Genomic DNA, 7,995 nt, shown 5'->3' with positions numbered 1-7,995 from the left:
TAGATAGATAGATTTTTATTGATCCCAAAAAATGGGAAATTCCAGTGTTGCCCTTGAAGTGTTGTATGAAGCTACCACTAGCAGCTGCATAGCTTAGCTTAGCTTAGCATAAAGACTGAAAACAGCTAGCCTGGATCTGTCTGAAGGTCACAAAAAACAAAAAACATAGTGTAAAAACGTAATTTGGCTGTTTTTTAACATGTTAGCGAGTGGATTGTGTTATCGTCGACAGGGAGCCATGCTAGCTGTTTACCCATTTCAAATCTTTTTTGCTAAGCTAAGCATAGCTATTCAGCTGTTGGCTGTACTCATATTTACTGTACACACTCGAGAGTGGTGTATTTACCAAAATGTTGAACTTCTACTTTAACTGATTCTGTATCTAACAAAAGGTGAAGATGGTACTTCATGTTTATGGCATACACTGCCCTTCAAAATGGCTCCTTAACTGACTGAGTGAATGAACGCAATGAATTATCAGAAACCCCCAGCCCATGTGAGGCTTTACAGTCATTACAGTCATGTTTTCTCTCTGTTTCATTCACTGTGTGTCTTGCTCTGTCAGAGGCGGAAGCGCACAGGGATTACAGCAGATTAGAGAAAACTACAGCCTGAATCACAGATTATATCCTCTATGGCACGGCCAAAAGTCCTCCATATTCTGCCTTATTCCTCGCTGACAGACTTGCTAAACACAGAAACATGGGGACAGTGTAGATATTGTATGTATTGTATAGAAAAGTAACCCACACCAAAGACTGTTGTGAAGTACTGATCCCAGGAAGTAGACCTACAAATTATTTTTTTTAAAGCGTTGCATACTCTGGCTCAATGTGCATTTCTCTATTCGATTTCGATAACGTTTCGGCCTTCAGGCCTTCTTCAATATCAACAATGGAGATTATAAACCAGAAAAGCTTTAAGAGGGCTGAAATGAAAGAAAAAGTCTTTACTGTCCGTCTGTATTTGTTTGGCTCACCCCATGTGTGGCACAGTTTGCAGCATGTTCATATTCAGTGGGCTGGTATCTCTTACTGGCTGGGACCCTGCAGTTCATGAACCTGAGAGAGAGGTGAGGGTGGGGGGTTGAGAGAGACAGAGAAAGAAAGGGGGGAGAGACGGGGGGGGGGGGGGGGGGGGGGGGGGGGGGGGGGAGGTGTGTTCAGGTAACAACGCATATCTAGAGGCAAAACAAGGTCCTGCTTTATTAGCTACCGTAATAAGTTACTGTGTGGACCATTAAGGGTTTGTGAGTGTGGGTGTGTGTGTGTGTGTGGGGGGGGGGTTGAGTGCGTGCGTGCATGTGTGTAACGGTCATTCTTGGAGGATTTACAGGTCTCTAATCCACATCACGTTGTCTGAATTTTAGTTTGCCTCATCGTTACTGGGGCAACTGTCTGCGTTGCTATGGTCACCGGTGATGTCACTGCTCGTACTACAACAACAGGATACCACACTGACCAGTAACCATTAACTACATTTGCATTATTTGTTATGCTGGCATACACTACTGAGAAAGTTACTTTAGAGTGTGAGTGTGTGTGTGTGTGTGAGTGTGAGTGTGAGTGTGAGTGTGAGTGTGAGTAAATTAATTATTAGTTTGGTATTGAGTTCAAATATAGTTGCTGGTTCCAGGTTCCTTAATGCTAAGAGGTAATGCAAACATCTTAAGACATGATTTTTAAAACATGGACTCTTGCAGACTGTGTCATATGTGTCGAGTGACAGACATAAGTGTGTGTGTGCGTGTGTGTGTGTGTTGTGTTTGCTTTTTAATCAGTAATAAACCTCTCAATCCCAGCTCAAAGGGAAAAACACATCTGGAGATGTTACGAAACCCCATTTTATACGACAAGATGGACACGCACACGCACACAAACACACAAACAAACACACATGTATGCCTATTTGAATGTAGCCTCTTGTGCGGGGCCACAGGTGTGTTTGCATTAGTCAGCTGTGTTATTTAATTACATATTTAGGCCACTACATCATCATCACACACACACAGAGACATCACGCCTCAATCCTAACAGGCACACAAGCATGCACGCACACATGCTCGCACACACACACACACACACACATGTCCCATAGGGGTGCCCAGGTAGCTCAGTTGGTTGAGTGGGCGCCCATATAAAGAGGTTTACTCCTCAACGCGGTGGGCCAGGGTTTGACTCTGACCTGTGGCCCTCAGCATGTTGTTCTCCCTTTTCACGCAGTTCTGTCAAATAAAGGCCTAAAAATGCCCAAAAAATAATCGTTGAAACATAGGCCCTCTATCTTTTTGTTGTAATAGTCTATTAAGTTTGAACAATGAAGAGGAAGTGAAGAAGAAGCAGACAAAGGGACGCCATCACTCGCAACCCTCACCTAAAAGTCTATAAAACAACCGGATTACCAAAACACTTCAGTTAATGTAGCTCGAAAAAGACTTGCATAACCTAACAACCTGACATCTGGCACTCAAAAAAAAAAGTAATTTCCACAGTCCAAACCTTTCAAGCTGCACACATTTTACTAAGTAAGTGATTAGAAACAAACTAAGATATACCGTGAGACCATAAGACAACTTTTATCTGCAGATGGGAAACCTAGTTAAGGCGTCAATCTGTGATAAAAGGCATCCTCTCTAGATTCTAAGAACATGTCTATTTTTATAGCATATCTAATTTTATAATGGACACTCTCTATGTTACGACTATCATTTCTGACATCTTAATCTCCAGTTTTATCTTTTCAAAACGAGTCGTGTGTGCCTGTGGTTTGGTGGACGGAAAAAGAATGAGCAAGTCAAATTTGTGGGTCATCTTTGTGTGTGTGTGTGTGTGTGTGTGTGTGTGTGTGTGTGTGTGTGTGTGTGTGTGTGTGTGTGTGTGTGTGTGTGTGTGTGCACCCACCACCAGAACCCTCATAACAAGAATGTTGGTGTGTTTTCCTGTTCTAGGTCAGGTTGGTGGCACAGCAGCGCTCTCTAAAGCACAAAATACATCTGTCCTTCACACACAACCTCCATAAACACACTCACTTCTTTCACATCTCTATTTTTCCCTTTCTAACACTTACAGTACATAAAGAGTCAACACATCTCTCTCTCTCTCTGTTGCGTTTACAGTAATAGACTTCCTATGGCTCTTAACAACCTTTAATTAAAGTTTGGCTTTAAGTTCGGCTCACGTGTGAACGTGTGCATGATTCCCACTGCACGTGCTCGTGTCGTGCATCTTTCTTAAGATGTTATCCACAAAAAGAAAACATTTAGCAACATTACATGATTGTATGGCTGCCCTTCCATTAGTGTCCCCTGCAGTTCCACAGGCCGTGCCAAAGTGCACAACAAGAGAGCAGTATTTTTCTGAGCACTGTTGTGTATTGTAGAGCTATCAATGGACCTGAATGTAGCACTCCGACGTCCTGTAATTGGTTATGTCAGAACTCTCTCTGTGTGTGTGTGTGTGTGTGTGTGTGTGTGTGTGTGTGTTATGAACCGAAAGGACGGGATAGGGATTCACGGGCTCTAATCAGAGAGGGCATTGTTGTCCTCATCTGCACACAATTCTTTCTCTTTTCTCTCTTTCATGTATTTGTCTTTCCACACACTTCTTTTCTGCATGTGTGCCTCATATGGTTCCATACATTTGCGTGGTGTTTTTTTACCTCAAGCAAGCGTTTGTTATATTATAAAAGTCCATTACAGCACATTCCATACATTAATAGGATTGGTTGCATCTAAGAGGATCAACACATTTGGACATAGTTTGTAGAAATGTCTGTGTGTGTGTGTGTGTGTGTGTGTGTGTGTGTGTGTGTGTGTGTGTGTGTGTGTGTGTGTGTGCGCGCGCACACACACACTCTCTCAGTAACTCCAGGGCTATTCCTTTCATAGCAAAGATCAAGTTCATCTCCTCTGGGACTTACTCTCCGGTTCTCACAATTTTCGCCATACACAGACACAGAGGCTAACTGACTAATGAACACACTTAAGCAGGCTTCAGTGGAAGTTTTGTCCCCAATGCGATAGCAGCCCTGAACAATCTGCCTCACTGGCACTGTTGTGAATGCATTCATTGAGATTATGTTGCTGTGTTGTTATGTACAGTATACTGACTGTGGAGACAAATATCCCTCCGGAGCAATACATGTACATCTAAATCTAATCTGTACTGTAAATTGTTTTGTTTGAGATGCCATGTCCAGTGAAATGCAGCAGCACATGGTACCAAAAAACTAACAACTGCTAAACTAAAGCCAGTAAAGCAACCTAGACAGCATAAAAGATGGAACAGATGACATGTGGAAAACCACTTTGGTTTCAAGAAAAACAGTGATTATGATGGTAAAACTGAAAATGAAAGTTAATAAGTGCTCCCTTCAGCTTATTTGGGTTCTTAACAAAAGTAACGATCTTCAAGTTCATTTCTCTCTCACACTCTCTCTCTCTGACACACACACACACACACGCGCGCGCGCGTGCGCGCACACACACACGGACACACACAACCTGATCCATAACATCCCTCTCTGTGCCAAGGCGACAGTGCGCATGGATGCACAGGATGTGTCACACATGAAACAATATACTGCCAGATATTAGTAGTCCAATTTTCCTGAGAAAATAGAACATTACCTTCCAAATTTTGTCCTCTTAAAGTCCATCTCGTGCGTATGGGCTCCGTGCGCGCGCGTTGGTGCGCTCTATTTGCTAACTTACAGCACACCAGCGAGCGTCCTCTCCTCCTACGGATCCCCCATTCCGGATGTCCCACCGTCGCGCGTGCAAACATGAACACATAAAGTCCAACAGGGACATCGACCCTGCAGGGTCAACTGCACACAAATACACGACTTTATCTAAAGTGTCGGGACTTCTCCGGTGGTCAAACAACGAGCCATCCCGGTGGGAACACGGAGGCGGTGCGCGAGGGGAAACTGGACAGAGATTTTTTTTTCGGAGTCTCAGATGTGTTTGCAGGATGTACCGCGGGACTGGGTTAGTAACCCCTCCCCTCCCGTCCTCTCCTCCCCTCCCCTCCCTTCCCCTTTTCCCCTATCCAGGCTGATGATAACACAAACAGAAAACGCTCCCCACAACACAACTCTGTCTCCTGCCTTTAGTTTTAATTTTTAACTGGCTCTGCTACTGTGCCATTTAAATATTGTTGGAGCGTATAACCTACAGGAAAACCTAAGCAAATGATTACATGACTTTGAGAAAGTTATTCATGTTTTAGGGGGTGGGAAAACAATGTAATACACTGGTAGGTAAAAAGCTCAAAAAATAAAAATAAAGCTAAAGTCTGGAACAGGGCACAATTGATTTAAGAAATCCAAGGTTCCCCAAACGCGCCACAGAGAAGACATCCAAACCGGGTTCTCTCATTATTTGGATGTCTTATATTTTTTATTCTTTAGGTTAAATTATGTATTCTGCACATTTTAATTAATGCTGGAAAGTAATTATACATTTCATCAAATACTGTACTGAAGTACAATATAAGGTACTTGTTATTCACTTGAGTATTTACAGTTGACAGCCTGACCCTTGGGTTGGGAGTCATTGGACTATCGACCTGCTGAAACAATAAACCCCACAGTTTGAGAACTACTTTTGCAAGGTGAGCCAAATTTTGGCTGAATGATGTTTCAAGCCCCCCCCCCCCCCCCCCCCAAGCAGCGCTGCGACCAAGGCACCAAACCCTAACCCTAAGTTATCAAGATAGTATTTTAGACTTTTTAAATGTTTTTAGTCCCCTCCCCTTTTTTATGTGGAGATAGATTGGGATATAACCTCTTTTGTGGTGGGACACTGGGCATTTATTTTTATGAATTATCCATATATATATATTTTGTTATTTATTTTGTAATGTTTCCAGGAGAGAGGCCAGGACAGATGTGGAGGTGACCTTTTTATTTAAATTTTTATTCTCCCGTGGTTCTTTTAACCTACCTTTAATATTTGGCCTTCTTTCAAACAGCTTTTATGTAACCAAACAGTTTTCTTGAGGAGGTGTTAAAATCCCACCAGTGGTCCCCCTGTGCCCGCCCCCCTCGCAGCGCCCATCCCGGGCGTTGTGTTTTAACCCTAACCTAACCTAACCTAACCTAACCTCACCTAACCTAACCACAACCATTGCCTAATCCTAGACATTGGGGACTACACAGATAAACCAAGTTTTATCTAGCATGCCAATCAGAGCAGACTGGGCTTTTCGGAAAGGGAGCTTATAAATCAGGTGCTAAAACGGAGTGTTTCAGACAGAGGGTGAATACAGTTAAATTCAAACAGCATAATGAAAATAATGGTTTTTTTTTTTCATTAAAGCATTTAAACATTTTCTAGTAAAACCCAAAAATACAAAACTGAATATGAAATTCTTTTTAGAATTACATTTCTCCTTTAATGTATTGATGGGGATTGCCAGGAATCAACAAATAGAGTCCTTCTTGACTTGAAATGATTAATACTTCTCTTTTAACTGGGGTGGTTCCTGACTTTTTCAAACATGCTATTGTCGAACCTGTTCTTCAAAAGCCTAGTTTAGACCCATTGCAACCCTCGAATTATAGACCTATATCTAAACTCCCATTCATGGCAAAGATTCTAGAGAAAGTGGTAGCAGAGCAGCTTACTTCTTTCTTAGAGATAAATGATATTTTTGATAAATATCAATCAGGTTTCCGTAAAAAACATTCTACGGAAACTGCACTGGTGAAAGTTTCAAGCGATATTTTGATGTCTGCTGATTCTGGGAAGCATACAGTGTTAGTTTTGTTGGACCTTACATCTGCCTTTGACACTATTGATCACAATATTATGCTTAATAAACTTCAGGCTCTATTAGGGATATCTGGATCAGCTCTGAAATGGTTTTCATCTTACCTTACTGGTAGAAGTTTTAGTGTCTATATAAATCAGAACATGTCAGATACTGCAGGTTTATCGAGTGGTGTTCCTCAGGGTTCTGTCCTGGGACCGATTCTTTTCCTTCTGTATATATTCCCTCTAGGACAGATAATAAGCCAGTTTCAGGATGTTTCTTATCACTTGTATGCAGATGACATTCAGTTATACTGTTCCTTTAAGCCCACTGAGTTATTTAAACTGTCATCTTTAATGAATTGTCTGAGCAGGATCAAGCAGTGGCAAAATGACAACTTTTTAATGTTGAACTCAGCCAAGACTGAAACTTTAATTATTGCTCCGGAGCAGAGCATCCCTCAGATTAAGAAACACATTGGTGACTTAGGTTCGTCTGTTCAGCCCAGTCTCAGGAGCTTAGGTGTTGTTTTTGATGCGGCCATGTCTCTGGAGAAACACTCGAAACAACTTATTGAAAACAGTTTCTTTCAATTAAGGAACATTTCAAAGATAAGAGCCTTGGTGTCAAAAGCCGAGTTTTGGATAGATCATCATACTTTTATCTCGTCTCGCTTAAACTATTGTAACAGTTCTTTTTATTTGCCTTAATAGAAGGATCTTTGTTGTCTCCAGACTGTCCAAAATTCTGCTGCTAGGCTTTTAACCCACACGAGTAAAGGGCAACATTTACTCCAGTTTTAGCTTCACTTCTTGGTTACCAGTGATATTAGAATGCACTTCAAAATTTTGGTCCTAACTTTTAGAGCCCTACAAGGACAGGCCCCCCCTACATCTCTGACCTGACACAGCTGCGTACATCCTCACGTAGTCTGAGATCAACAGGCCAGAGACTATTAGTTGCCCCCTACACATTTTAAAACTAGGGGGGACCGCTTGTTGCACCTAGGTTGTGGACGCTTTGCCTCCTTCCAGTGCTTGCTTAGATTGTGTGTGTAAACTTTAAAACTCAGTTGAAATCTCTGCTTTTTAAAGAGGCTTTTAACTAGATTGTAGGGTGGTTAGGCTGGTCTATGTGTATGTGTTATTCTTTTGTTTTTTGTGATGTATTGTATTCATGAGAGTTGTTAAATGTTTGATTTTGTTGTGAAGCACTTTGTGATCTTCATCTGAGAAAA

The 7,995-nt window shown here is 41.8% G+C and overlaps 1 protein-coding gene and 1 long non-coding RNA gene across 2 annotated transcripts in view; one reads left to right on the top strand and one right to left on the bottom strand.

Moving 5' to 3' along the window:
* Positions 1-4,990, bottom strand: part of mmd2a (monocyte to macrophage differentiation-associated 2a) — an 11,716-nt gene extending 6,726 nt beyond the window's left edge. The window contains 2 exon segments of the mRNA XM_032538271.1: positions 980-1,061; positions 4,628-4,990. Coding sequence (XP_032394162.1) covers positions 980-1,061; positions 4,628-4,656 — 111 coding nt within the window. The 5' untranslated portion in view covers positions 4,657-4,990.
* LOC116703507 (uncharacterized) overlaps positions 1-7,080 on the top strand; it is a 10,819-nt gene extending 3,739 nt beyond the window's left edge. The window contains exon 4 of the long non-coding RNA XR_004335448.1: positions 6,724-7,080. This is a non-coding gene — a long non-coding RNA (uncharacterized LOC116703507). The remainder of the gene's footprint in view (positions 1-6,723) is intronic.
* Positions 7,081-7,995: the final 915 nt, after the last annotated feature.

This window comes from Etheostoma spectabile, chromosome 15 (assembly GCF_008692095.1).
Source record: "Etheostoma spectabile isolate EspeVRDwgs_2016 chromosome 15, UIUC_Espe_1.0, whole genome shotgun sequence".
Lineage (NCBI taxonomy): Eukaryota > Metazoa > Chordata > Actinopteri > Perciformes > Percidae > Etheostoma > Etheostoma spectabile.
Note: the sequence above shows the minus strand (reverse complement) of the source record. Positions and strands in the feature narration are given on the sequence as shown.